Genomic DNA, 24,781 nt, shown 5'->3' on the forward strand with positions numbered 1-24,781 from the left:
ATCGTCAGAGACAAGTGAATTCTGACCAGATATGTAGGTAGAGCAGATTCAGATTTCAGAAATCTTTGATTTTTGTTGACAAGTGGAGGGGGTAGATCATGTCACATGATACAGGCTGACACGTGGGAGGAATCATCAACAGCAGCTTCGTCGCGACCGAGCAGAGATGAAGATGCATCCCATTATACGTTTCATATGTAATGCGATAATCACAACGATCAATACAGAGCACGGGAGAAAGAGGGACGGTTTGAGTGCCCGACTGACAAAAGATGTCATCCGAAACTTTTCTCGGTGAGCTAGCTCATTGTCGTCCCACTCGACATGCGGACGCATAGCTGACACCTCCTGTTCACAGATCATAAACCATTCTTATCCGATTCATTCGATGTTCACGCTTATGCCAATGCGATCCTACAAGGGAAAGTATACAGACCAGATGAAAAATCAGAAGGAGGGAGTAAAGCGGATAAGGAGAAGGGTGATGGGGATGTGGGAGCAGAGTTAGCAAGGTTGAATTATGGTATTGTATGTTCAGTCCACAACCAACTTCTCAATCTGTGTAAGCTGATAAATCTTGTAGGAACATGTAACGAGACAACTAAGGCAGGAGGTAAGCTTTGTACTGCTTTAGAGACAAAGGCGAGTCCAGCTGATATATACTGCTTCTGCTTCACAGATAACATCGTCTTACCCCTTACTCTTATCTCACCTAACCACCTCCCTATCATTGTCCTCCCACCTCTCACCTATACGTTCATCCCTCTCATCCCTGTCAACATCCATAGACCGTCTACATACCAAGATACATACACCATACTCCAATCTATCATTACTCGTCGCACGACAACAGGTATTAGGACTGGTGACAGATTTGACTCGACGAGCCAGTAGATTCGTGTTGCTGGCTCGGAGGTTAGAAGGACAATTGAAGAAGATGGAAGAGAGTGAGAAAGGTAAAGTTGAAGGTGAAAGGGAAAGAGAATTAGCGAAAGCGGCTCTGAGCGTAGCGGAACTGGGTATGTCCAGCTAAATTGAATCATTAGTTCTTTGTGTACAAGGCCAGGCTGATCATCAAGTACGACAGATGCTCTGCTCAAACCACCTTCGAACGAAGAGGAAGAGGAAATCAACGATGCTCAGCAGATACCATTACAAGAACTGGAGTTCGTGGAAGCATACTTACCTGTGATCGATAAAGCTCGAGATACGATCATACAGGAAATGGAAAGTATGGTAGTCAGTGGTCTAGCAGATCTGGTAGGTAATCTCCCTCAACTAGCCGGGGCTGCCATTTTTGTCTTCAGAACAGCTAATAGGCACTATGTTCTGTCGAAACAGAATCAATCACTACTGTCATCATCTTTACAGACAGCCCACAATTTACGTCTATTACCGGATCTGGTATCAAACCTGATAGCAGACTTGAATGACGCTGTTACGCTGAGGGTGACGAAGGCATTCGATTCAGCGGGTATAGGGAAAGAAGTTGCTGCGAAAGGTTAGCTGATTAGCTTCTCTAATCTTTGCCCGAATTTACAGCTGACACGAAATGGGCTATGCAGAAGGTGCGACATCACACAGTGTCATTAAGCTCTCGCGAGGTAGACCAGCTACTGAACCTAACAGCTCAAATACCCAATTATGGGTCAACACGCTTTGGAGCAGATTGGAGAAGGTCGTGGAGGACGTTGCGAATTGTTGTATAAAGGTTGGTCAGCTTTGCTAGCCCAATCTTGGACTGCTCAGCTGACAAAACCTGCAGGTCTATACGCTGGAGAAGGTGCTGAAACTGAAGAAAGATGCTGTGACTGGAGTGGAGTTCTTAGATGAAGTGATGAAAGTGAGCTGGATGCCTATAAGGGTGGTCGGGGGGACGAGTCACTGATATCTTTGTTAGACCCTCGACGAGAAACCCAGTTTCGCATTTTGGACGACACTAGCCAAAGCATTCGAAAGTCAATCTAAGGATGCTATAAGATGTGAGGTTTCGTACTTTCTTCCATCGTGTCAGACTACCTAACATCGTTTGATGCTTCGCAGCTTCCCCGTGGCTTCAGCAGGCTCTGAGTACGGGCTACCCGCGGTTATTACGATTGTTCCATGACTTCTTTGCGAAAATTGCTGTGCATACCGACACGGTCTACACAAGAGACTATCAGAGGTAAGCTGGGTGTGCGATTTCTACCGGACGCAGCTGACAATTGAAATAGTACCGAAGCAGTACTCGTGCTCCGATCCGTATCAGTTTTCGAGACCCTCTATCTATCTCGATCGACAACACGGATGAATGACTCAATTTCTGCCGCTCTGTCATCTTATTTATCGGCAAGAGGTAATCCTCCAGGTCCGGGTGATGGTGTAAGTATAGCAAGGACAATAACGAACGAATTGGATTCAGCAAGGTTCGATCCGTTATTGGTGAGGACAGTAGCTAGAAATGCTGGAAAAGTGCTGGACGGATTCATCAAGCGTATAGATGCCATGGTGAGTGTCTGCTGGACGAAGTGATGCAAACGAAACCAGCTGATAATGTTATTTTGGAATAGTTGGTCAAAGATTTCACGGCGACTAGTTTGATTGGACCGAACGCTACTCCCGCGCAAGTGGTGAATGCTCAACTTGTTGGATGTTTATACCATTGTTGGTTGAATGTGCAGTACGTGCAGCAAGACTTCGTAGGAAAGGTCTGGGAAACTCTGAGTCCGTCTGTCGATGTGAGTATGCTGAATTTGGCACCTATCCGAAGACGATCGCTAATCGTGAACTCTATTGATCAATGTTAGTTACTCGAATCAACTTATAAACGAGTAACAGACTTGCTCGATTCCTCACTGCGAAAAGAGTTCGTCAGCATTCTCACGCGTATGCATAAAGTGGATTTCTCGAAACCCATGGATCCAATGACGATGGGTTCAGGCGGTGGATCGCCATACATGCAAGATTTGATAGATAAACTTTCGTTTGTGAGGAGTGAGATATTGGGCAGGATGAGTTTGGGTGAAATGATGAAAGAATGGTATGTAAACTCTTTCAGTCCCGATCTTCAAGAATTCGAAAAACTGATATTGAAATTTCATGTTTCATGTTAAAGGGTGATTGACCTAAGTAGATATATAATCAAAACTTTCCTTCTACACGCCTCGATAGCTCGACCCCTAGGTGAAAGTGGTAAATTGAAGTTAACAGGAGATATGACAGAGTTGGAAATGGGAATTACGAATTTACTCAACACTGGTAGAGTACAGGGTTCTAGGGGAGGTATGAAGGTAGAGAAGATAGGTGAAGAGTATCTTGCTTTGAGATCTTTCAGGTGAGTTCAAATCCGATTCCAACCCGAACGCAATTGACCCCCCATGGGTCGTATGACATGACTCTGTTTGTGATAAGGAGCAGACAATGGTTCGATGCTTATCTCGTATGACTGCTTTTCGTAGGACCCTATTATTCTCAGATGATAGTAATCTATCCAACCCCGTCGAGACTGTCCATCTACCACCGATCATAATACTCAATCACATGTTGGTCTTATCGGCCAAATTCAAATTACCAAACGATTTGCATAATTGGACTGAACATGAATATGTATTGTGGATAGAGAAACATGATCAGGAAGAACAATTGAATTTGATCGAAAAATCTTTGAATGCTCAGCTGAAGAATGCCGAAGAAGGCGGAGAGGATGGTTTGTATGTTAAGTTGGTAAGGGAAGTGTTGGATCATGCTAGACATGATGAAGATGAAACTCCAGGTGTAAGATAGATAGGTCATATATGACATATGCATGGAATATGATGCGGATGAGTTCATTGAATTGCGGTACCTATGTACACTATATGTATGAATGAGTCTGTCTGAACCTCAATGTTATTCCCTATCAATGGGATTCGTACATTCTTCCCCTTTCCTGCCTTCTATCCTTCTCATGACACATAAATCGATCTTGAAGATCAGTATTTTACGGTCTTGGATCATTTACCCAGCCAATCTAACTTTCTCTTCAGCTATATCATCATACAACTTGAATATCTCTTCTCGAGTCTTTTCGATTTGAGTGTTCAAGGCCAATTTCAAATCTGGAAATTCGTTCGAAAGTTTAGTCCATTTTTCAATCTCTGACACTTTCTGTCGTAAAGAGTAGTTGAGTTCTTCCAATTTGGCGGAAGTCACGGATGGTTTCTGATCTTGCTCTATTAAAGGCGTGGGATGTGATGGACCTGCAGTAGCCGGAAGGTTAGGTAGATCAGGTAACAAGAGAGAAGCTTCTGGGGCATGGTTCGTTGTATTCTCATGCTGTGTAGGCAGACTATTCGATCCACCACCACTCGCAATAGCGTTCTTACTCGGACTACCATCCGCAGAAGCATGTTTATTTTTATTCTTCTTCAAAGGTCTTTCCGAAGTTGATTTCGCTGGACTGATCTCCACCACACTCGTAGATCCAGCTTCGGATGCAGCTTCTTCTCTCGCTCGTTTCCTCTCTTGCTTTTCCAATTTCTTTTTCTGTTTATCAGTCAACGGCACAGCTTCTCTAGAGACCGACTTTCTTTTCGTTTCTTGTTCTGCCTTATTCATCGGAGGTGCTTTCGTGCCTATCTCGTTGACTTGTTCACTTCTTTTAAGGGTCGCAACTAAGTCTTGATCAATTGTAACTTGTTTGCCTTCATATTCATCGATCTCACTTTGAGTTTTATCCTTCCAAAGTATCATTAGATCTTGATGGTCCTCACGCTTCATGAATTTAACCCATCGTGTCGGACGACCTTGACCATCTGGTTCTGAGACTATCGCTATGATCTTGTTGATCCAATCTTTCATCGATTTCTTATCGCCTGATCGCTCCCGTTCCACGAGATCCTTCGGAAAATCGAAGATCTCGTAATGAGAGAATTCCCGATTCTTCCATGATTGAACGTGCTTTTTCTCGACCGTTCGTTCATTCTGTTTGACCGTTTCGGGCTGAGGAAGTGGATACACCGTGACTTTTATGCACGCATATGAATCTTTGAACGTGCAAGCTTTGGTCGGTCTCGCCTCCGCATCACGTTGGCAAAACGATTCCTCAAGCTCAACTTTCCACCTGTTAAAGTCCACCGAGTTGTCCTTCCGCTTTTGAAAGGTATCAAATTGAGGTGGATAAGGTATTTGATGACTCTCACTACGCGGGAAATCATCGGTGCCTGCGCTAGTACTGGCACTTGCACCGGTCCTGTTGCTTGAGCTGACATTCTTTGAAGTCGCCAGACTACTTGGCGTCAATACTACCAGTTTTTCAGTAGCTTTAGAAGGAGTCTTCGGTAAATTTGTGGCGGTTGTGTTCGTTTTAGCCTTCGATAGACCTGCAGAGGTTAAGGTCGTCTGTCCAATTTGAGTTGAGCTTGACGGTATAGCAGTCATGATGCGAGAGGAGCCACTGGCATTGGCGACCGCAGGATCGTTTCTGAGTGTCGAAATTGGAGTTTCCACTGTCGGATCTAGGACAGAAGGGGAAACGATCGCCGGGGTAGTCGCGCTACCTGGGGCTGCCATAGGTGGTACAGTTGAGCCACTCGCAGTATGTGTACCTTCACCACCATCCACCAAACCAGTCTTGGCTTTCCCCGACTGCTGATCGGAATTAGGATCCGGTAAAGTCCAATCGAATGCCACCCCATCATCTCTCCAATGGGTCCCACCAATCTTCTTCCCCTGAGCAATCATCGCTTCCCTCTGGGTTTTTCGAAATGCCATTCGAGCTTTGCTTCGTTCCGTGGGATTCTTAGCCCAACAATCTGGTAGTTCTGCTTTACTACATATACCAATCACACGCATCAGCCTATCAGCCTACTAGCCTTGCAGTAGATATCATTGGTAAGATGATATTCTTACTTACCTAAATGCAAACGTTCCTGATCTCCTTATTCCCTCTCCACCAGTATGAACAACTTCCGCATCTCTCTCCAGCTCCTTGATTCTCGGTTTCACGTCAACTTCCTCTTCCCTTACTTTCGTACTCGTACTCGTACATGAACTCGGTATCGGTGCCGCAGCGTTCGGCGGCTGAGGATCAGGTTCCGCCTTGATCCTGACTGAAGCTGGAGCTGTGACGGGAGAATCATCTTTCTGCTTTTCTTTACCCTTCGCTCTAGGATTATTAGGATTGATAGGTTTGAATGACATCTTCCTGATTTCTGGAACAGGCTCAGGTACTTGTAATGTTGAGGTTGGAGCACTGGCAGCTTTGCTTTTACCCTTATCGGGAAGTTGATTGGTGATAGTAGAGGAACTGGGCGGTAAAGCCGGACTGAGCTGTCGACTGGCTGAAGGCCCAGATGGAGGGGGGCGCTTAAATGCCGGATCAGGGGGTATGGACGGTGTTGCTGGTGGAAGAGAAGGTGACGAAAATATGATATGTTGACCGTTACCGGTATTGGTATTTGTATTCGTCGATAAATTGCTTTGGAGATGATTGCGAGGAACATCAGATTTCGCCAAATTCGAAGATGATGAGCCGGAAGGTCCAGCATGATTGTTAGATGTGGATGTTGATGTTGATAATTCATGGAATCTATCATTCCCATTCCCATTCGAAGTGGAACGAGGTGTAGAAGCGGGCGACCAACTGTCCTGAAGAGCAGGTTGAGAAGGACTATACCTTCTTACATTCCTTGAGCTAGAGAGGGCTGAAGGTGAAGAAGGTCTATATGTATCGGACCTTCCATTGGCATACGATCTGGAAGGTCCGTTCCACATATCCTCTTCTCTATCTCTTTCTCTTTCTTTCTGCTTATCCCTATAATCCGCCCATTCCCCAGATCTACTCTGCTCTTTAGTTCTATGCAAAAGCTCTCGAAGTGGTACATGAGGTCTGTACGTATCTGCATACCCTCCTCTACCCCTGCTAGTTGAAGGTCCAGGAGCAGGTCCAGTCCTAAGAGCAGGTGGTAAACCACCTCTACTTGATGAAGGTCCTCCTCTAACGGATGGTACACCCCTCGCACCTCTACCCCTTCCTCCCCTCGTCGGCAGATTCGGAGGTAGTTTAGGTTTAGAGTATGTCTGGATTTGGGGCGGACCGGAGTTGGCAACCGTCTTATTGGCGAATCCTAGTACGTCCCTATCTTCTATAGCTCGAGGTGGGACTAATCCCCTACCTCGTCCTCGACCTGGACCCCCTCGGACTGTCATGCCTCAAGAACCAAGATGGTACTGCAAGAAGTCGGAGGATGCTGACAAGATGGGATCGAGCCGAGCCGGTTTGTTGTTTGAGCACTGTTTCGTATTATCAGTCTGCAGACTTTGAAGAGATGAGCAAGCAAGTTGATTTTCTGAGATTCGGAGAGTGCTTGAGATGCAAATTCAACATTTTCAACTGTCAAAATCAACAAAGCTTGTTTCACGTGGTTGTCGCGTGGCCAAGTGCTGTTCTGTCTCTGAAATGCATAGAAGACCTTGTATGCACGCCTGTGTCATAGATAATAATGTACATATAACGTATATGCATATCACATAATATGGTACTGCTACTACATCATCTCCAACCTTCAAATAACCAGGTTACTCCCAATCAAATGCCAAATGCCAAATGCCAAATCGAAATCGAATGTTCCCCTGTTACGTTACTCAACTCTACTACTTCCTTTCCTTAAACTAGCTCTGAACCTATCACTGATACTAGGTCTCTTGTTATCTTCCCCTACGGACGGGGTGATGCCTAGTCCACGTTCCTCTTTGATCTTGGCGACTTTTACCAATCTCTGCTCTAACATCGATACAGCATCGATCTCATTTTCATTCTCATCGTCCACTTCTCTCTGTTCTTCATCATGATCAGTAAAATACGATCCAGTCCCAGTCCCAGTCCCGGTATGAGTCGTACCGAACGTATCTGAACTTCCATTCCTTGAATGTCTTTTGACATTACCCGTACCTGTTCCCGCGATGGGAGGACGGGATATGGATAATTTCCTTCTTTGCGAATTATAACTGAACTTGCTCATTGGAGAATTAGGTTCTAACTCTTCATCATCAGCTGATAGATCTCCAGCAGTGACCTGACTGATGGCGGTAGTGGGCTTGTTGCTTGATGAAGCAGGTAAGAAGTTTGATGGTTGATGAGTCGAACCTTTGATAGTATTCGTACTCAACGTAGAAGTTTTCTTCTTGAGTAGATTTCTTAGTGGCTTTTCACGTTCAGGTGATTTGTTTGGACTTGTAGACGTGTGAGAGGAAGTTCGTTTGATCGGAGGAGATTGTTCGATAATTGATAGATCCAATTTCGAAGGCGATTTCCTAGGTGTCATAGCTCGTACTTTTGACATCAAAGATGACACCGTCGATCCACCAGTCCTGCTATTGTCTAGATTTCCATTCGTGCGAGTATCCCTGTTCCTCATGCTTGAATATCTCGAAAGAGGTGAATACGTATCAGCCATCGCAGTAGAAGATCGAAGTAGGTCATATGATCTTCTGGGTGTATCCATACTGTATCTACCTTGTAACGGCGATCTATCGGTTTGGGTAATCGGGGAAGTAGGCTGCCATCTTCTGGCAGGTCGATCTTCAGACATGACGCCTTGTTTGACGGGGTTGTGATTATAGTTCAGAGCAGCAGATCCGGATCTTCTGATCCTTTCTACTGAAGCTGAAGTAGAAGAAGTCATTCCACTTCCATTCTCCTGGATTCGAACAAGCTTGGGTAGGTCGAGCAATACCCTGGTCATATCTCTGACATTCTGTTCACTCGCTTTACCAGCGTCTCTGAGCATGAACGCGAGGTTCGAGTATTCTTCTCTGACTTTAGCTGGATCGTCCAGCTCTGCATCTACAGCTATCTGTGATGCTAGCTGAAGTGCGTTTCGCAGTACCGCATTTATGTTTTCAGACGTTCGCGTGGCTGAGTGGAAGGTCCTTAGCATTTCAGGATGGGTGGACAGGATTTCTTGGCCTAATTTAGATTCTAATACCCTGAAAGCTTCGAATAGTAGTCTTCCATGTTCAGTCGAAGAATTAGCAAGATCGAAATTTGCTGACGATCTTCCACCCAGCGAAGTACTGCTTCTCATAGATCTAGGTTCGGTCGAAGGACCTCCAGCTCTGCTAAATGCCAATCGTGAAGCACCCCCTCGGACATATGGTGGACTAATCGGAGAATCCTGATCGATACTTCGTCTGTGTCGTAGAGGCTCAAGGGGAGCGGTATTAGGTGGATCGTTGTATATCTCTCGCATACTCGACATCGAGGTTGCCGGTCTAGGCATGTGATCCCACCGTTTTTTCGATTCTGCCCGTTGTTCCTCCAATCTCCTGATCATCTCCAGCGGATCTTTGCCATCTCCTCTATCATTCCTAGATCCTACCGCTGACACAGAATCTCCTGGTCCTAAAGCACCTACTCTGGATCGAGAGGCAGCTAGCAAATCTCGTTCGCTCACTAAGGTACTTATACCTCTTCTTCCTACCCCTCGGTCCTCTCCTACTCTTGTTGAAGACTGATAAGTCGATCCTCCTAAGACAGTTTCCGAGCGATACCTGTCTCTCGGTAGACCTCGATAATCCACCTCATCACTGGCTCGTGGTAGCCCAGAGATCGATTGACTCCAATTTCGCTTCGAGTATCCAGATGTTTCTCCTCTTGGTCCACCCAAGCTTGACGACCGTTCTAGGCCGTCAATATGGCGGAAAGCCTTGGAGGGGGAGGTGATAATCTCCATCTCTCCAGATCGACGAGACGTGGTGGAGAATCGACTTGGAATTGGAGAGGATGATTGATAGTCTGACGGGAAATCGAGAAACTGTCTAAGTCGGGACGATCGAGCAGATCCGGGTTGATCGTCTATACCGCTGCTTTTAGGTTTTTGAGGTGAGGGTGTGAACTGAAAGTATATTTAGTACAATGATTCAGTGTAGCATGAAGAGCACTCACCAAGCTACCACTGCCATTCCTGAATTCAGCAGGTAGACCCTTCCTCCTTCTGCTCGAGCTACTTCCACCACTTCGTTCTCGATCATCCTCGCCTTTCTCAGGTGTTTCGTGGGAATCATCCACTCTCTTAGCAATTGACTCTGAAGGTGAGTCCGTGTGATTCGATGAAAGAGTAGTCGTTCTTCTTAAAGCAGAACCAGGTGGATTGACTATCGGTGATCCAGTTGCTCTAGTGAACGAATCATGTCTCCTTATAGGTTGACGTGAAGGTGTTGAGTTTTTCTCCACGTCAATCGACCTTCTTCTTCGATGTAAAGCAGCTTGAGCTATCCTTTCCTCGGCCTCACGAATCTTATCATCTAACTCTGATCCCTGTGATCTTGTCCTTGACATACCCCCACTTGCCTCTGTGGGTTCCTCTTCTACAATTTCCTCTCTAAGATCCCTACTTGATCTCCTAGAGTGCCTTCTTCCATCCATACTCTCAATTCCAGCACTGACAGGCGGCAACCTCTTAGCTGTTCTTTCAGGCGATGATATCCTTTCTTCCGGAGAATTGGCACGTTTGGTGTCGAGTGGAGGAAGCTTTTTTCTAGGTGAAGATCCCCCTGCACTTGCATTTCCACCTAGGCTGAGACTGGATGAATGACTACTTGTTCTTGATAATCCTACTGACCCTCTTGTGGTAGATCCGTCGGTAATGCGATTAGCTGCCATAGAGGGGCTAGCGACCAAGCTGGAAGAAGATGAGCCTGATCGAGACATCGATAAAGAAGGGGAGTGTTTTGGTCGAAGAGCGTGGGTGCGAAGTCGTGGTGAGTCTGGTACGTGTGTTGATGAACCGGAATAGGATGATGTGCGACGTGCAATAAGATGAGCAGATCCTGTTGATGATGTGCGCCGAGAAAGTTTGGTAGGGGATTTTGACGAGGAAGATGTGCTCTGACAAAGGTAGCGTCAGCACATGTTCCCCATTTTCGTGCATAGAATCAGTCTCGGCAAACTCACTTTGACTGGCGAAGGTACCTTTTCTGAAGATTCACCGTTGAGCTTATCGTTATTTGGCGCCGCTATACCACTTTCCGTTCCAGGTGGACTAGGTAAACCCGATACTCTATCCACCAAATCCCTTCCTTCCTTTGAATGCTCTGCTGGTATTTGATCTTCTTGTCTGACCTCCGGAGAAATTTCCGTCGAGCTACTTCCCTCTTTCCTCTTATGACTGCTTCCTGGCCAATCTCTCCTGGCAAAATCTAACTTGGGACTCCCAATACCAACATGCACACTGGCGAAACCACTTGCCATCCTCAAATGGGGATGATCGTCATGGGTATAGTCACCAGAATGACGTTTGTTTGCAGAAGAACCCGAACCCGATTCCTCGCCTAGATAGATGGCAGAGGGCGGTCTGATCCCGTTATGATCGAGTGAAGGTCGAGCTGCAGTTTTCTCGTATCTCTTCCTTGGGCTGGATAGATGCGAGTCGAGGGACAGTTGGGAGGAGCTTCGGGATGGCAGAGAAGGTGGTTTGACGGGTGACGATGAGGACATGGCCTGCAGGTACTTTTTCCAGCTGACCTTAAAGTGTATACTGGCGAAGTACTTGTTGGTTATGAGTGATCATGAGAGTGTTGATCAAAGTATAATGTCGAATAGGAGGAAGAAAAGAAGGAATGTGTGTCTTGTTGAAGATGGTTTCAACTCGCCGAGGACGCGCCTGTCGTGGATGTATTCGAGTCTTCAACAGAGCATTTTGAGGCGCTCAAGGATGGACGTTTTCAGCGCACTTTGAGGGTATACCTCACTTGAAAGGAGTAGTCGATTGGATGCAGAGGACGATTAGGAAGAGACAAAAGTGTCAATAAAGGGAACATGAATATGTTGTGTCGTCAAGGTGACGTTAATCCAGAAATCAGAAAATCAGGTGCACAGACCACACAAAAGCAGACCACGAGACAGACGCGTTCCTTTCCTACGGGCAATTTACTAATCAGTCACTACGAGAAGTCGAAAAGGATTTAAGGCTGATTAGAAATGATGTTACAGCATTCGTAATCAGAAAAGGTCCGGATCCGGTTGATCGATTTATGTCGAGCATGAAAGGGTTGAGGATGAGCTGTATAATATCTTGCTTCACTGATCCACTGTAGCTGCATCGATGGGCTTGGAGATCTGGTAGCCTCTCAAGTTATGATATCGTCAAGTCATGGATGAAGCTCGTTTGATCAGACATATCTAACAAGCTCAAGTCACAATCCTCAATACTCGATAAGATGCTCATCAATGGATCGTGTATCTTTCCTTTCTGGGGCTCAATTATTTTAATCTACCCCCTTTCCAGATATCTAACCTCAATACCAATAGAGATGGGGATGAAAAATTGTCTGTTGGCCTATACGGATGTGTTTACATGTATAATCTTGCTAACAATCTGATCTGCTTCCTCAAACCCGATGTACATGATCCAACTATAACTGACACTCTCTGATCGTCTCATGGAAAAATAACGAAATAATATAAAATAGGCCAATACAACGATATCAAAGGCAAGACGCTCACTTGAAAACACCTCCTGAACCTCCCTCTATATTAGTCTTGAGAAATTCCCCTAAGATGTCTTCATTGTGGATATCAGATTCCTCGCCATTGTTCTTCTACTCACCTGCCGAAGCTTATTTTGCCGGACAAAACCTAAATTCCTGGATAGGTAATCAAGGTCCATATCAAGGCCCGGGCTCAAGTGAATTGAACGTGAATGGGGAAAGTAGTACTTTTCATAGCAGTTTCGGTGAATCGGCTGTGGTCTTACCTTCAATATATGGTGAGTTGGCCTGGTCACACTAGACATCGCAAGGTATCCATTGGGAGATATCTATCCCACTCGGAATTTGCGAAGAAGATTCTACTCATCATCTTACTTACTTTCGTCACACACGCAGCGACCTCTTTCACACCTGTTTTCTCCGCTCCATCAACATACAATGTAACCATACAAATTGGCTCATGGGATCCCGAGCCCTGGTCTTCAGGTCGAAGTTTCAACTTTACCAATGGCGAATTTGACCCCCAAACATTTACTCTCACATTTGACTGTCAATCTCAGAATCAGGAGGAATGTGGAGAAGTTGATTTTCTCGGTGCATGGGTAGAGACGAGATTCTCACCTGATGGGTTAGTACACCATCGTATCAACCAGCAGACCCGACAGTTCTGCTAAATGTTGGGTTGCTGATTGTTGATCCAACGACGGTTGGACTGTATTATAGCTCGCAGATCGATTCAATATCTATGGACGACTCTTCCCCTCTAATCACTTACGAAGGTTTCGCACCTATCGATCGAAATAACAAAATCGTCAATATCGATCCGACAGTAGATTATCAACAGACTTTATCGATGACTTCCACTCAAGGTGCAAAAGCCACTATCAATTTTACAGGTAAGTCATCGTCCATCTCTCCACACCCCTCTCAGGCATGTCACCCACCGCCACCATTCCGGCATAAAGCATGATTGACTGACTGGTAATTCTTCATTTCTATACTTCTCTACCGTATGATTGTATCATTCATAGGCGCTTCGATCTTCCTCTATGGAGTGACATGTCCTTCCTGCGGTATCTTCACCATCACCCTAGATTCATCCTCTACCTCAGCCACGCTCGATTCATTCAACAATGCCACAATTCACGACAGCTTGTTGCTTTTCACTACGAACTTGAATACAGCATCCACCCATACGCTCGTATTGGAAGCTCAGGGTGGGGTGGTTTTGGATAAATTCGAAGTCAGAGGCCCGAAAGGCGGTGTGGGATTTATGTGAGTACGACATACGTCAAAAGTAGTCCGCATCCGCCCAATCAACTAATTGCTATGTTGTATGGTTGTTTCCTATCCAGAGGTAACGAGAACGGTACTCCCACAACACTCAATCCATCTTCATCCTCCCATCCCGCTTCCGGTAATACATCCAGCAACAGTAATAACACTGGCAGTTCATCAAACAACGGTAACATCCCATCCTCTCAGGGCGGTACACTCAACGCAGGTGTCATAGTAGGTGCGATCCTAGGTTCCATCGCAGGGTTAGCATTCCTTTATTTCCTTTGTCGAAAAGTTTCACCTAAATTCAAAAAGAAAGATACCAAAAAGTTGAATCCATGGGATGAAGCCAACCTCTTACAGAATATGAAGAACGAGGAAGTACATGTGACGACGGCTGCTAATCAACGTTATGTTTATCGTGAGTTACTCCATCGTCGGTATCATGCCACTTTTCACTCTGCTTTCGTAATGGCCTCCGATGATGGTGAGCAATGAAAGCTGATAAAAGGACGATTGGGTTCTTGTAGCTGGTTTGATCGCTCATTCCGATTTGAAGAAGTAGGGGTTGTGAGTATACCCAACACCGAGACCTTCTTTCAGTAGGAATGCGAATCGTGTCGTAGTAATGTTCAGGATCAAGTACTCTGTATTTTGTTGCGATCAGTACTTCATAATAGTCGATACATACTCCCTCTACAAGATGCATAAAGTACAACTACCATCCCTGAGTCTGTCCCATTCCCTGTAATATCCTTTCCATCAAAGCTCTTTTCATATACTGTTCTCTCGCTAGAGATCTTATAGACTGTATCAACAATCAAAACACATATATCAGTATCATACATCGAGTTGACATCTAATGATGTGCCTGTTGTTAAGCTTCCAGCCAACTCACTTTCAAGTATCTATCAAGATCCACACGCTCAGCATCCAATGCTCGAGTCATGTGATAGATCGTATCTTCAATCGCGTTATCTTCAGCAACTAGGTCAATGAGTCTACGGATCATAACAAACATCAGTCCAATACATCCTATACTCAATCTCGTCCTCCTTCACAAGTTCATCGAGGGTTGTTCCTCGCGAGGATAATCATCTTTGACTCATAGACTCACTGGTTATGTACGATACTGATGCCACAAACCAACTCATCCACCCCTATCTCGCCCTTACCCTCCAGCTCATTCACCCTATCTTCACCCTTCTGAACCACCTCAGCGAGTTTCCTTCCAGTAGAATCACAAACTTTCTTGACGGCTTCCAAACGCGCCATTTCATCTTTGATTGCCGGTTCACCCGAAGACAGATCTTCCTTACGTTCCAACAAGTGTTGCTGCGTAGACTGCAATGAGTGGACCAAAGGGGGCAAAGAAGCTTGTAAGTGTGGTAAGAGGATTGAATGAAGGTGTTGGAGGGATGGTGGAGGTGGTTTGGAAGGTGGTAACGGTGGAGGAATGGATGAATCATCGGTGGTAGCTGGTAAAGATAGAGAAGAAGGTTCGGGTGAGCCGAGTAAGTCTGGAATAGGTTGACGAGGGGGTACTAGAGACTGAGCAGGAGGTGGTCGTGTGGGTTGATGTGGCTGTTGGGCTGGCTGAGGATGAGGGGGTATAGGGGGTTGAGATTGTTGAGATTGATTGTTCATCTGCGGAGGATAGTATCCCTGGGCAGGTGGCTGATATCCATTGGGATATCCCTGTGTCTGACCCACATCCGACCGAGGAGGGGACATGGGCTGCTGTGGAGGATACGATAAAGGTGCCTGTGATTGAATCTGATGCTGTGGCTGAGGTATGTATGGTCGTTGGGGTAATATCGGTCCACCTGCTTGCGAGATCGGTGACTGAGCTTGAGACTGAGGTATCCTTGCAGGTCTATTGGGTACAGGCGGAGAAGCAGGATGCTGAGGTGGTGTCCCGGGATATGTAGCGGATGACTGTCTAGAGTGTGTTCCCTGAGGGAATGGATGGGGAGGAGGAGTGGGAGCAGGTCGATACTGGGGCAACACCTGAAATCATGTTAGCTAAGTTCAAGGGTCATTCACATAGCATAGCTCACATCTGGATTCTGAGTTAAAGGCGGGCCGAATCCTGGTCTAGCAGGTGGAGGAGGAGGTTGACCTTGTATCGAAGCTTGCGGTCGGGGTTGAGATCTCGGTTGACTAGGTGAGCTAATCGGTGATCTGGATGATTGAGCGGGAGAAGATGGTTCAGGTGGCTTGGCATATACTGGAGGAGCAGCTGAGAATATGTTTGTAAGATGTCGTAATATCGTTTCTAGTTTTTGAGTCTGAAAGTCGACGTAAAAGATCAGCCTTTTCATTTCTTCAGTATTTACCTGTGGCGAGTACGAGAACCTCCCACCAGTTCATCTCTATCGAATATGACACATAAGACTGTATGAATGTACTCACAGGCCATATCCTCCACCATTCATGCACGACCTCCTCGCGTATCCTACCAGACGGATCGACCTCTTTGGACTTCCTCACTCCCATCTCTTTGGTAGGTACCACAAATAACAACGGGGGTGATCTCGGATAATCATGTGGGACCCATGCATGTATAGGTATATGGTATGTAGCTCCTCGGTAGTTTATAGGTAATGTACCGTGTAGCAGCAACAATAAAGCGGTCTGACCAGAGTCGAATGCTGAGCAAGTTGAACGCATCGAATATCAGCTGAAACGTTATAAACTATGAGGGGTAGCTGATTGAATATGCATGGCAAGACAATACTTCCAGGAGGTAGATTATACTCACTGAATGCATCGGTTTTCACGCTCAAAGTCTTCCGTTCACTCAGTATCTTCATCACTTCGTTGATTATCCTCTCTTTCGCTTGATAAGGTCTTAGGACGTTCCCGAGCCATTCTCGGGTCAAGTCGAGGTGGGACATCTCGATTGCTTTGGAGTCGCAAATAGCCTTGGCGGGGTCGTAAGAGATTGACAGAGAGATATACCAGTCAGAAGACGGTTTGTACATTGACATTGTTATTGTCGAAGCTAAACATCGAGTGATCAGTTGTTGTCATCCTCGTCCTCGGTATCGCTCAGGTCATCATCACTTGTGATCGGGAAAATGATGATGTCATCAGTTACTTGGTTGTATATATTCACTCGAACAAGATGAGTTGAGAGCAAAACATAACTAACAGAAATTAATGACTCGGAATGCAAATAAGCATGAGGTCAAGTAAATAAAATCAATGAGCAGGATCATCTATCTACTCTCCGCTTTGTGAATGTACAAAATACGAAAATCTCGCACCCCAGATCCTGTGAATATCGATGACCATGGTACCTTGCAACACCTCACCACCCATATACGAAGAATCTCTTTACGTCGCTTCTAGCAGTCGTCGTCCCTTGTCCAGGAAGAAAAAGGTCAATCAGGGGATTGGAGGTGATGTAGTGGGAAGTATGAAGAGGGGACTGTCTGTCAATGATAGCCAGAGTAAGAGGAAGGAGGGGAGACTGAAATTACTTTGTGAGTATCACGGTCGTAAATGGAACACAAGACACAGAAAGGGATGGCTGATTTTGATTCGGGCTTGTTGGGAATAAAGTGAGTATAGCAGGTGTACTGCTTATTGTTCTCACCACGATATGGATGGTACGATTAAATAAGAGGATAAATGATAAAGGAGGATGGACGAATCTCTATCAAGTGATTTCTCATCGTATATCTTCTTCATTCATGCCAATCGCACAGAATAGGGAACTGTAGAGATATGTTGTATTGATAGGATTAGGAACCTGTAACATGTAAGAGAATAAAGTGTATTGTATGCATAGATGCTACGAATAATCTAATTATGAGATGTGAATCTATGCTATCATATACAACAATGATCATTATTTCTTCAATCCGAAGCCTATCTTCTTCGGTTGTCCTCCTCTTACCTTACTCCCATCCCTCCCAAAACTGCCTCTGCCTCTCTCTTCTCTTTGTGAAAATCGACGCTCGGGTTTATCAAATGCCCTTTCTCTAGACCTGGACATATCTTTCGGCGCCCTATCATTCCGTCTACTCCTTGCATCACCACTTCTCGGTATTCTATCCTCCTCATCATACCTTTCTCTCCTACTAAACCTCTCATCATCACGGAAAGCATTTCTGTTCTCGTCCGGTCTACTATATGAGCTTCTTGTGCTCTTCCCCATATCTTGCTGTTCATCTTCCCATTCAGATCCTTGTTCTCCCCTATCTATATCAGATCTACGATTCCTCTTCGGTATATCATCCGCTCCTGACCTACTTTTTCGATCGCCATCTATATTTCGTCCACCTCCATGTCTCTTTACCCCGTCTCCTTTATCCTTCTTGGTCAGCGAGTAAACATGTCCATCCCAAACTTTCACTATCTTCTGCATATTTTCTTTCATCCCTCTGTATTCATCCGCCTGGGAACCATGTAATCGTTCGATGGCCAATACGATGTTCTTCGCAAAGTCCACCATCTTGCCTAACGACGCACTAGACTTCCTATCACCGATGATTAGCGTTTGAGGCGTGTTTTCAATCAACAATGTCGATCCCCCGTTATGATTCCCATCTTCATCATCTTGATTAGATCGCTTGTTCTCAATACCATGTCTTGTTGAGCTATTTTGGATACTGAACAATCGTTTGGCTCCGAAGTGATTGATAATATTCAAAACTCTCTTGATCGCCTCGTTATTTGATCCAACAGATATTTTCAACAGGATGGACAACAGGTTGGTATCTGGTACAATCGGTCTAGGTTTAATCCATCTGATACCCCTCGAATCGACTGGTTGTCCATTCGGTGTAGACCATTTGTATCCCTCTCCCAAAACCTTCTCAGAAGTAGGCGATTTATCAGCAGGTGAAGTATTTTCTACGTCATCCGAGATCTGCGTAGCTCTCTTGAATATCTTCAGAGCGTTTGGGAAGTCCCCAGCCCATCTCGCACCTTGAAGGGCAGAACTATATGTCGATATATCCCATCCTTCTGAGCCTGTTGGAGATTGATACGAATCTATAATACCCAAAATACCACCTATATCTCCAGTTTCACTGAGGGCGCTTATAGCCGATTTGAGGAAACATAGGTCAACTGAGGTCTGAATTTCTTTCAGTGAGAGCAATAGGGTTGTATAATGAGAGGCTAAAACGGTCTGTTTTGAATGAAGTAATCCTTGTATTAAGGCCGTTGCAGATTGTACAGTAGTATTAAGTCTCGGTATCGATCCAGTAGAAGTTGAGGTTGAGGTTGAAGCTAAATTTGATTGACCAGGAGGTGGCAATCCCCATATTTCATCTACCAACTTGATAGCGAACCTATGATCTTCAGGTCTACCTTTGATCAAGCATCTCAAGGCATGACTAAACAACTCATTATCTATCGATCTATCCCTTTCTCCTTTGGTTTTAGCGAATTGTCGTTGACATTGATCCCATATTCCTCTCGAGACAGGTCCGATATCTATCGATTTATGTACGATGGAAGGATCCGCGCTTTTCTGTCTACCCCTGACTAAGTGTATATGATGTAAACTTGCGAAAAGGGTCGTATAAGTAATCGAATCCGGCGATAGAGGACCGGTAGTATCCACAGAGAGGAAAGTCTGATACATCTCTTCCCACAAGCCATGTCTTCCTAGGTATTTCAGATAGGCGTTGGTAGGTGAAGTATTGATTTCATCACTAAACTCGTCATTCACACTTTGATCTTCCTTTTTGACTTGAGGACCAGAAGGACCGGAGGTACTGTGTATGATACCCAAATCTTCTTGGAGGAGAGCAGAAGCATTCATACATTTCTTGATGTGTTGTTGAGACTGTTCGAACAGTATTGTCACTCTAGAGTGAGTTAATTCCTTGACTGGTATTAACTCGTATTCGGCTGATATATCCCCTGAATGTGATATACGCGAATAGGCATTAATCATCGTTGAATAGGTACGACTCGTAGGTTTTATACCTCTTTTCTTCATCTACATCCACACCATACCAAACCATCAGTATGAAACCTTGACGGCAAGATCAGAGGACGACCTGTTTCAAAGATATACCTTGTACTCACATCATTATACAGACTCCACATCCAGTTCAACCTCCTCTGTTTTCCTACAAATCCCAATAATATATTCCAAACCGGAGCATTAACCATATTCTTCGGAGCAGAAACAACAATTTGTATAGCTTCTTCGATCTGCTGATCCGTTAACCCTTTCTTACTACTATTACTGTTCTTCGTGTGTCTTTCAATCAATTTTCGTAATTTCATCGATGTTGAATACGCATCTTCCTCCCCTCCTCTACCACCAGCATCACCATAAGTTGATCTGCTAGGCCTCGTATCAGGTAATCTGAGTGGTAAAGAAACATCTTTCTGTTGAACTTTTGCTCCTATTCTAAATGCTGTTGGTGATTTGAACTTATACTGATTGTAATCGAATATACCATCTAATATTGATCTATCTGCATTGACCAGTTTCTTAGGGATGTGTCTACCTGATGAGGATACTTGTTGACCCGTCTTGGAGGCTGATACGATTGCGGATCGTAATTCCTTTTGACTCCTATTTGATCGTGTGGACGGTCCTGGATCACCATGGTATTCCCTCGCTAGCAGAGCTGAACGCACACATGGTGCTGAAGTCGCCTTCGACCGAAGGAGGTTACCTGATCTTCTAGCCGCTAGCATGATGGACTTGTCGAAGACGCGCTGTATCTAATCTAACATACTTCTGTAGTCAATGTGACCTGTGAAAGCAACTTTCATGTTGAATTCGGTCAGATTCAGCTTTCCAACTTTTCGATGTCATGCATTGGTATCACGTGATAAACGGGGCTCACACGTGGGGTGGCAAACATTGGAGATTGCTACCATCATTCACCCCAAACATTCCTCGACATCACTCGCCAGTCGTGTGCATCTCATCTCAGCACACAATACAATTGTTTCCACACTGCTCCCTCTTAGGACATCCCTGGCCTCCGGCATCCCCATAGGATAGATAGACATCAAAGGAAGGCAGAGTTCCGGTCACCGATTGGTCATTCCACCATCATCATCCTCGTCATCACCTAATCTTTTGTGGGGCACTGGGTCACAAAACGTGGTGGGGAAATCCAATCCGCGACCGGTTATTCTCGAAAATCCATAAAACGAACAAAAGGCCAGTACCGACGACGACGTCAACACAACTTTTCGCATTCCTCATCTTCTATCCACCAATTCATACACGATCACAAGCATAGCGGGATCATCAACTCCAATAACCCGTAGCATTGTGCTCGCAGAAGGAAAGATCAGTTATCCAAAATGGCCGCGGGTCTAGCATGTGAGTTAAAGCACAAAGCACAAACCCACGAAGAATCCATGATCAGTCCATGAGGCTTATCTATGAAAGTTGAATCTTATCAGATGATCTGATCCTTATCTTTTGGCGTATCGTCATCAACATCTTCTTCAGAGAGATCAGGTGAGTAACGTGTGTTTCCTTAATATCACTGGAGTATTACATGCATGCTCGTGTGTTATATGATCGCTTCAACTGACTCTCTTCATGTAGACCGAGAGGTGCATTCAACATCCCAAAGGAAGGACCGGTCCTCTTCATCTGTGGTCCACATGCGAACCAATTCCTGGATCCGTTACTCGTCTTCTCAGAGACCAGGAAGGAATCGGGGAGGAGGGTATCGATGTTGACAGCTGCCAAGGTAAGTCACACATCTTTCACGTATACACGGGTAGGCGCAGCTAACTCACGATCACGATGACAGAGTATGCAAAGGAAATTTGTTGGTTCAGTAGCTAGGCTAATGGATAGTAGTGAGTTACCGTCTTTATGAGGGGTTTTGTTTCGCCTTAGTATTGCAGCTCACATTCCGCTCATTCTCCGTAGTACCCGTCGCCAGAGCAGCAGATTACGCCAAAGCAGGAAAAGGTCGGATTGTCCTTTCAGAGAGCGATCCTCTTTTGATCACTGGTATCAACACAGCCTTCATATCACAAGTGAAATCGAGATCTCAATTGGTTCTACCCAAGTCGGCGGCATACGCTTCAGCAACTGTAGAAGAGGTCATCTCCGATACGGAAATACGACTGAAAGGAGAATTTGTCATTCCAAGCAAAGATGGTAGTGCCAATGTGAAAGCTTCGACAAGGGTCAGAAACGAAGGTGAAAGCAAAGAAGGGTTGGAGTACAAGGTACTGCCTCATGTGGAACAGGAACAAACGTATGGTGCATGTTTTCAGAGGTTGAAGGAAGGAGGATGTATTGGTGTTTTCCCCGAAGGTGAGCTATCTCCGCCAGTTCATACATCTTACCAAGTGAAATAAAGCCTGTAAAGCTGAGATGTCATGCTGGACGTAGGCGGATCACACGATAGAACAGACTTCTTACCTCTGAAAGCGGGATTCTCAATCATGGCATTAGGAGCCATGGCTCAGAACCCAGATCTGGATGTCAAGTTGGTACCAGTCGGATTGTCCTACTTCCATCCTCACAAGTTCCGTTCAAGGGCTGTCGTAGAATTTGGTCCCCCTCAATCGGTTGATAGGGAACTGGTCGAATTGTATAAGCAGGGTGGAGCTAAGAAGAGGGAAGCGTGTGGGAAACTGTTGGAACAAGTACATGATGGTTTGAGAGCCGTTACATTGAGAGCACCGGATTGGGAGACTATGCAGGTGAGTCAGCTTACCAGCTCAATATTGACATCAGCTAATATATGCATTTTGGAAAAGGTGATTCAAGCTGCAAGAAGATTATACAGAATTCCAGGTCAACATCTTACCCTTGGACAGGTAGTGGAGTTGAGTAAACGATTTATGGAGGGTTACTTGGCCTACAAGGACGAACCTAAGATCATCGACCTGAGACAGAAAGTTTTAGCCTACAATAGATTATTGAGAGATATGGGTTTAGCGGACCATCAAGTGGAAAGGGCATCCAGCACATCCTTGAAATCCGCTTTACTGCTGGTATATAGAACGGGTCTACTACTCTGGTGGTCCATGCTGGCTTTACCTGGTGCGATCTTACATGCGCCGATCTTCATCCTCGCCAAAGCCATCAGTATACAGAAGGCCAAAGGTGAGTTCAATCTTTGACAGTACTATTACAGTCCAGCTGACGGAAACCTTTGTCCACCTGCAGAGGCGCTTGCTGCATCAACAGTTAAAATCCAGGGTAGAGACGTGTTAGCTACTTGGAAAGTCCTAGTCTCCCTCGCTGTCACTCCCTTACTCTACATCTTCTACTGCATATTAGCGACATTCCTGGCGTATAAGTACGATCTGGCACCTGCTTGGAGACACTGGACTCCAGTTGCCATCTTCGTGCTGTTACCTGGTTGGGCTATGGCTACGCTCAAATTCGGTGAAGCTGGTATGGACGTGTTCAAGTGAGTATAGCATTTCGTCTACTTCGACCTGTCTTGCCACTTACTGATAGCACGCGACGTCAGATCTCTTCGACCCCTTTTCCTCTCACTTTGGCCAGGGAGTCTGCGGGAAGTCAACAAACTCCGTCAGATGCGAGAAACTTTGGCTAATGAGATCAGTGAGGTGATTGGTGAGTAACACTTGATCGATTGGTAATGCTCGATCCAGCTGACGAGTATCATCAACAGACGAATTCGGTCCAAAGATGTATCAAAACTTCCAATCTGTATGTCTTAGCCGTCTTAGAGCAATCTTTTTGCATTTCAACCAACTTACCTTTTTTCTCTTAGGCTCGTATCCTTCCTTCAGCCACGGTTCCCCAAACAGGTAGAAATCCAGGAATGTTTGTACGAAAAGCCCAAGCTCCCGATTCATCGGTGCTATCTCACCCTATGTTATGGTTGGATGAACGAATTTTCGGTAAGTCATATAGCTGATATATACATATATCAGCTTGCCGAAACATGAAACCGTATATAAGCTAATTCTCCTCTGTGCTGTACTTTAGGCTGGAACCGAAGTGCATCAGTCGGTCAGAGTGTTTGGAATACCACCAAATTGGATAAGAACCGATCCGAACCTTCTACTGCACCCACGAGTCCAGCAGAATCAGATAACGAGGAAGAAGCGGATGTAGATTACGATGATGTAAGTGATTTTCTGGTCTCAAAGCGTTTTTCATTCATGCTTATGTCTGCATCTCATCAGGTGTTGGCGATTATTGACACTCGACGTGCTGGACCTGGATCACCTCGAGGACGTAGAAGAGGAAGGTCATATCATGATTTGACTCAACTGAAATCGGAAACCAGCTCAAGTGCCACTTCACCAGTAATTGACGGTGTGCCTTTACCGGCTCCTGATGACGAAGGTTCAAATAGGTTACACAAACGACCTGGAGCGGGATTCAAGAAGGATGAAGATGGTGATGGAGTTGGATTGGGTTTGACTGGAGCAGATACGAAAGAAGGTAAAGAGAAAGCTCAATGAGATCTTTCAGTGATAGGGATAATGATTGGCAGAATGTGAGAAGGTAATTGATAACGAAAGTACTATGTTATAATATGATGGAAGAAATTTGGTCGTTCTATGTAATGTCTTAACAACTCATGCAACTCATTCGAACATGTCAACCAGCTACCAAGGGTTTGATGCGAGACTGCTATGTATACATCCATGCGGATAATACCAAAATTAGTGATTATCCATTCATTGTACAACTCCATGTCATAAAGGTGTACCAATCAATCTCTCATACCTTTCAGATGGATACGGATACCCGTCGTGCCACCGCTCATTCTCGAGTGTAACATCTGACAACAAAATGAGTCCTTTGTGCTCATCATATGGGACTGATCATTGATCATCTCATGCTTCTGTACCAGGATCTTGGAGATGGCCAGTATGGTTTTACCGGGTGTCACTTCAAGGGTTTCATTGCTTTTACAGTACTCTTACTGACAGCTCGACTTCCCATGGTGGGACACGATTCCGTATCTCCGAAGTAAAAATTGCCTAGTCACAATGATAGGAATCCCCGTCAAATCAAAGTATATTGAAGTTTAGTATGCAGATCTTATGGACACAAAGTTTTAGACGATCGGAAGATGTTTTTTGAAGGCGAGATAATATA

The 24,781-nt window shown here is 45.1% G+C and overlaps 8 protein-coding genes across 8 annotated transcripts; 4 read left to right on the forward strand and 4 right to left on the reverse strand.

Annotated features, from left to right (window-relative positions):
- Positions 1 to 272: 272 nt before the first annotated feature.
- On the forward strand, positions 273 to 3,762 carry I203_106603 (uncharacterized protein; the record flags this gene model as incomplete). Its single annotated transcript, XM_065518001.1, has 15 exons — positions 273 to 294; positions 359 to 528; positions 584 to 613; positions 680 to 1,019; positions 1,088 to 1,260; positions 1,342 to 1,501; positions 1,566 to 1,711; positions 1,766 to 1,843; positions 1,901 to 1,982; positions 2,044 to 2,164; positions 2,214 to 2,487; positions 2,550 to 2,717; positions 2,787 to 3,019; positions 3,095 to 3,313; positions 3,438 to 3,762. 15 exons carry the CDS (start codon positions 273 to 275, stop codon positions 3,760 to 3,762), a joined length of 2,541 nt encoding a protein of 846 aa, XP_065373305.1.
- A 213-nt stretch (positions 3,763 to 3,975) lies between these two features.
- Positions 3,976 to 7,167, reverse strand: I203_106604 (uncharacterized protein; the record flags this gene model as incomplete). Its single annotated transcript, XM_019150154.1, has 2 exons — positions 3,976 to 5,788; positions 5,873 to 7,167. 2 exons carry the CDS (start codon positions 7,165 to 7,167, stop codon positions 3,976 to 3,978), a joined length of 3,108 nt encoding a protein of 1,035 aa, XP_019000482.1.
- Positions 7,168 to 7,598: 431 nt separating this feature from the next.
- On the reverse strand, positions 7,599 to 11,455 carry I203_106605 (uncharacterized protein; the record flags this gene model as incomplete). Its single annotated transcript, XM_019150153.1, has 3 exons — positions 7,599 to 9,854; positions 9,905 to 10,846; positions 10,913 to 11,455. 3 exons carry the CDS (start codon positions 11,453 to 11,455, stop codon positions 7,599 to 7,601), a joined length of 3,741 nt encoding a protein of 1,246 aa, XP_019000481.1.
- A 1,062-nt stretch (positions 11,456 to 12,517) lies between these two features.
- On the forward strand, positions 12,518 to 14,290 carry I203_106606 (uncharacterized protein; the record flags this gene model as incomplete). The annotated part of the gene is made up of 6 exons (XM_019150152.1): positions 12,518 to 12,725; positions 12,844 to 13,075; positions 13,171 to 13,343; positions 13,479 to 13,722; positions 13,803 to 14,146; positions 14,256 to 14,290. 6 exons carry the CDS (start codon positions 12,518 to 12,520, stop codon positions 14,288 to 14,290), a joined length of 1,236 nt encoding a protein of 411 aa, XP_019000480.1.
- Positions 14,291 to 14,443: 153 nt separating this feature from the next.
- Positions 14,444 to 16,625, reverse strand: I203_106607 (uncharacterized protein; the record flags this gene model as incomplete). The annotated part of the gene is made up of 6 exons (XM_019150151.2): positions 14,444 to 14,533; positions 14,624 to 14,726; positions 14,843 to 15,735; positions 15,786 to 16,016; positions 16,141 to 16,379; positions 16,490 to 16,625. The coding sequence occupies 6 exons, from the start codon at positions 16,623 to 16,625 to the stop codon at positions 14,444 to 14,446; spliced, it is 1,692 nt and encodes a 563-aa protein (XP_019000479.2).
- Positions 16,626 to 17,023: 398 nt separating this feature from the next.
- On the forward strand, positions 17,024 to 17,456 carry I203_106608 (uncharacterized protein; the record flags this gene model as incomplete). Its single annotated transcript, XM_019150150.1, has 2 exons — positions 17,024 to 17,216; positions 17,296 to 17,456. The coding sequence occupies 2 exons, from the start codon at positions 17,024 to 17,026 to the stop codon at positions 17,454 to 17,456; spliced, it is 354 nt and encodes a 117-aa protein (XP_019000478.1).
- Positions 17,457 to 17,584: 128 nt separating this feature from the next.
- I203_106609 (uncharacterized protein) lies at positions 17,585 to 20,403 on the reverse strand (the record flags this gene model as incomplete). Its single annotated transcript, XM_019150149.1, has 2 exons — positions 17,585 to 19,690; positions 19,780 to 20,403. The coding sequence occupies 2 exons, from the start codon at positions 20,401 to 20,403 to the stop codon at positions 17,585 to 17,587; spliced, it is 2,730 nt and encodes a 909-aa protein (XP_019000477.1).
- A 621-nt stretch (positions 20,404 to 21,024) lies between these two features.
- On the forward strand, positions 21,025 to 24,138 carry I203_106610 (uncharacterized protein; the record flags this gene model as incomplete). The annotated part of the gene is made up of 13 exons (XM_019150148.1): positions 21,025 to 21,043; positions 21,127 to 21,184; positions 21,275 to 21,422; positions 21,486 to 21,534; positions 21,608 to 22,000; positions 22,079 to 22,392; positions 22,450 to 22,798; positions 22,862 to 23,108; positions 23,172 to 23,278; positions 23,337 to 23,374; positions 23,439 to 23,568; positions 23,657 to 23,796; positions 23,857 to 24,138. 13 exons carry the CDS (start codon positions 21,025 to 21,027, stop codon positions 24,136 to 24,138), a joined length of 2,274 nt encoding a protein of 757 aa, XP_019000476.1.
- Positions 24,139 to 24,781: the final 643 nt, after the last annotated feature.

Source organism: Kwoniella mangroviensis, assembly GCF_000507465.2.
Source record: "Kwoniella mangroviensis CBS 8507 chromosome 1 map unlocalized Ctg02, whole genome shotgun sequence".
NCBI classification, from domain to species: Eukaryota; Fungi; Basidiomycota; class Tremellomycetes; order Tremellales; family Cryptococcaceae; genus Kwoniella; species Kwoniella mangrovensis.